This window comes from Otolemur garnettii, unplaced genomic scaffold (genome assembly GCF_000181295.1).
Source record: "Otolemur garnettii isolate 467f Iridium unplaced genomic scaffold, OtoGar3 scaffold00020, whole genome shotgun sequence".
Classification (NCBI taxonomy): Eukaryota; Metazoa; Chordata; class Mammalia; order Primates; family Galagidae; genus Otolemur; species Otolemur garnettii.
In genome coordinates, this window is record NW_003852415.1 from 920,355 (window position 1) to 924,135 (window position 3,781).

At 48.7% G+C, this 3,781-nt stretch overlaps 1 protein-coding gene across 3 annotated transcripts in view; it reads right to left on the reverse strand.

Annotated features, from left to right (window-relative positions):
• Positions 1-1,653, reverse strand: part of ABCD4 (ATP binding cassette subfamily D member 4) — a 19,814-nt gene extending 18,161 nt beyond the window's left edge. For all 3 annotated transcript variants that reach the window (XM_012803502.2, XM_023511567.1, XM_003786907.3), the window contains exon 1: positions 1,550-1,653. Coding sequence is in view for 2 of the 3 variants with exons in the window: in XM_023511567.1 (XP_023367335.1) it covers positions 1,550-1,587 (38 nt within the window). In the remaining variant the exon portion in view is untranslated. The remainder of the gene's footprint in view (positions 1-1,549) is intronic.
• Positions 1,654-3,781: the final 2,128 nt, after the last annotated feature.

Sequence of the window (3,781 nt, forward strand, 5' to 3'; positions counted from 1 at the left end):
GGGGATTCGAACCTGCCACCTTGGGTGTATGTGGCTGGTGCCTTAGCCGGTTGAGCCACAGGCGCCGAGCCGGAAAAAAATCTTAATGAAGATACCATAAAAAAGTATGAAGGGGAAAATTGATTATTTAATTAGAATTAAATATTTTTATTCACCACAGTGCCATAGATCAAAAGACTTGGAAGGGCTGTCTGTGGCTGAGCCACACCTGTGGCTCACATCCTAGCACTCTGGGAGGCCAAAGTGGGTGGACAGCCTGAGCTCAGGAGTTCAAGACCAGCCTGAGACTCTTCTCTACTAAAAACAGAAAAACTAGCTGCGCGTTGTGGCAGGTACCTGTAGTCCCAGCTACTCGGGAAGCTGAGGCAAAAGGGTCACGGGAGCCCAAGAGTTTGAGGTTGCTGTGAACTATAATGCCATGACACTGTACCCAGAGCAACAGAGTGAGACTCTTGTCTCAAAATAAATAAAGTAAAATAAAATAAAATACTTGGAGGAAATATTAGCAGAGTATAAGACCACCAAGCAATTAAGATCTAGAACATAAAAGAATTCCTGCAAGCCAAGAAGACAAGAAATCCATAGGAAAGTGGAAAAGGATATAAGCAGGCAATTCAAGAAAGGGGAAATCCATATGCCTAACAAATACTGTACCTGAAAATGAACACAATGGGATACTGTTACACCCACCAGATGATAAACATTACCAAACCTTGAGGGAATACTGAGAAATGGGTATTTTTAGGCACCACTGTTGGAAGTAAAGTGGTATGACCATTCCGAGGAACAATCTAGCAAAATCAGACATGACCTAGTATCTGACCCTGGAGTAGATAACCCAGAGAAAAACACCAATATCCACAAGGAGACAACTGCCAGAATATTCATTACAGTATGGCTTGTGGTGGCTAAAATACTCCCTAGGGGAGTGAGTGAAACAGTCTCTGCACAAGCAGTAGCACCACGCAGCACTCAGAAGTGAAAACGAGATTACTACAAAGCATAAATTATTTCAAAAACACGATGTTGAGAAAAATGGTTTTTTAAATCACAGAATATGAATATATATATATATAAATTCAAGGTAACACATACACAGAATTATGCAAAGTGCACTGTAAAGTCACTTATTTAATACAACAGAGTACGTGTCTGAGAAGGGGGAATGAAACGGGACTGAAAATAGGTACGAAGGGAGGAAGACAGAAAAGGGGCCTTGTACTGGTCCTCAGTTCCCAAGAACTGAGAAGGACCTTTAACTCAATTCTGTGCACAGGCGTTTCTTTAAAAAAACAAAAACAAAAAGCGGCTACGAGGGAGAGGGTCCCACACCCAAGGGGCAGAGAATGGCACAAGTCCCCGCGGAGCCTGGAGAGCGCAGCAGACGGAGCAGAGCGGCTCGAGCCCGAGGGGAGGGCGCGCGCCCCTTCGGGGGCTCCCCTAGCGCTCAGGGGGCCGCCGGAGCGGAGCGCGGGCTCGACCCCTTCCTTCCCACCGCGCTGCGCTCCTGCGGCCGGCCCCGGCCTTCCTCCTCAGCCATCCTGCTCACCTGGCTCCCGCTGCGGGCGCACGCCTCGGGACCGCCATGACCTGGATCCGACTACCGCTGGACCCCGCGCCCCCGAGGTCGGCTCCTGGCAGAGTCCGAGGAGCGCGGGGCTGACCACGGAGGGGCGGAGCCCCAGAACCACAGAGACGGCGGCGGATAGAGAGGAAGGCGCCTGGGCTGCCGCCGCTCCCGGAAGCAACCCGCTGCTCCTCTGTCGGCTCATCCGGCGCCTAGAGCGCCTCGGATCTGGGACGTTCTCTCTCGACAACAGGTAGTCAGGGGTTAACTGTTTTTACTTTTTCTTTTCTTTTTTTTTTTTTTTGTTTTGAGACAAAGTCTCACTATGTCACCCTGGTAGAGTGCCGTAGCGTCACAGCTCACAGCAATCTCCAACTCCTGGGCTTAAGCGATTCTCTTGCCTCAGCCTCCCAAGTAGCTGGGACTACAGGCGCCGCCGCAACGCTCGGCTATTTTTTGGTTGTAGTTGTCACTGTTGTTTGGCAGGCTCGGGCTGGATTCGAACCGGCCAGCTCTGTTGTATGTGGCTGGCGCCTTAGACGCTTGAGCTACAGGCGCCGAGCCGGGGGGAAGAGGGACGTTAACTATTTTATGAAAAGCTTTTTTTTTTTGCTACAGAGTCTCACTGTGTCTCCCTCAGTAGTGTGCTGTAGCGTCACAGCTCACAGCAACCTCAAACTCTTGAGCTTAAGCGATTCTCTTCCCTCCACCTCCTAAGTAGCTGGGACTACGGGCGTCGCCACAATGCCCCGCTATTTTTTTTTTTTGCGTTTGTCATCGTGGCTTAGCTGACCCGGGCCGGGTTCGAACACTCCAGCCTTGGTGTATGTGGCGGCGGCATAACCACTGTGTTATGGGCGCCGAGGCGACAAGTTTTTTAGATTCTTAATATAGTGGATGTTTCATACGCTCTCCCAGAGAGGACAGCTTGATCTTTTAACAGTATAAATTAGGGGTGGCGTCTGTGGCCCAAAAGGGTAGGGCGCCGGCATATCGTATGAGTTCAAACCCAGCCCTGGCCAAACAAACAAAAAACAGTATAAATTAGGCTGCAGATCGCAATTAGAATAAAATGGAAGCGTTTCCACGTGATTGGTCCCTCCCCTTGATCTTTGTGTTTGCACAGCCAGAAGCTTTAGGTTCAGCTTTAGGGTCTTTGCAGTTGCTGTTGTGTCAACTTAAACCCCCCCCTCCTAGAAATTTCTATGGCTGGCTTTTTCTCATCATTAGCTGAAAGGTCTCCTGCTCACCCTACTTCTGCCTCACTCATGGCTGTATTCCCAGTACCAAGATCTCTGCAAGGGCACAGTACTTAATAAATGCAAAAGAACCTCTGTAAGTTGACCATTTAAGGAACTGTAACAAACTGGTCAACATACAGAGGTGGTCAACATAAGGAACTAGGCTTTACTGTACTGATACATGTGGTGCATGTCTGGTCTATGAAAATTAGGTCAACTCAATGTAGGGAGGTGGTCCACTTGGGAAATTCTGTATTTTAAAATTTTGAAATGAATCAGCAGGGCGCGATGGCTCACACCTGTAATCCTAGCACTCTGGGAGACCCAGGCACGTGGATTGCCTGAATTTAGGAGTTCAAAACCAGCCTGAGCAAGAGTGAGACCCATCCCCCCAACCCCCCACCCACCCATCTCCATCTCTAAAAATAGCTGGGTACTGTGGCAGATGCCAGTCCCAGCTACTTGGGAGGCTGAGGCAAGAAAGCAAGAGGATCACTGGAGCCCAAGAGTTTGAGGTTGGTGTGAGCTATGACATCATGGCACTCTACCCAGGGTGACAAAGTAAGACTCTGCCTCAATAAAGTAAATAAATAAATGTTGAATAAATGAAATGCTTATCAACTGACTATAGTGCCCAAACGCAGGTGGGAAATTGTTCAAGAAAACAAGCAGCAGGTTCTTCCAGAGTCCTAAATTTAAATACGGATGTACCTTCTCACCCTCCTTCAAGCATTATTGTTGACTTAATTATGTCAAACACTCAATGGCATGCATATATTGCCTGTCTTCGTGGAGCTTGCAGTCTAGCAGGGAAGATCAATCAATTAAAAATTACAGTTGTCTTGGCTCGGTGCCTATGGCTCAACCGGCTAAGGTGCCAGCCACGTACACCTAAGGTGGTGGGTTCGAATCCCCAGCCCGGACCCGCCAAACAACAATGATGGCTGCAACCAAAAAATAGCCGGGCGTTGTG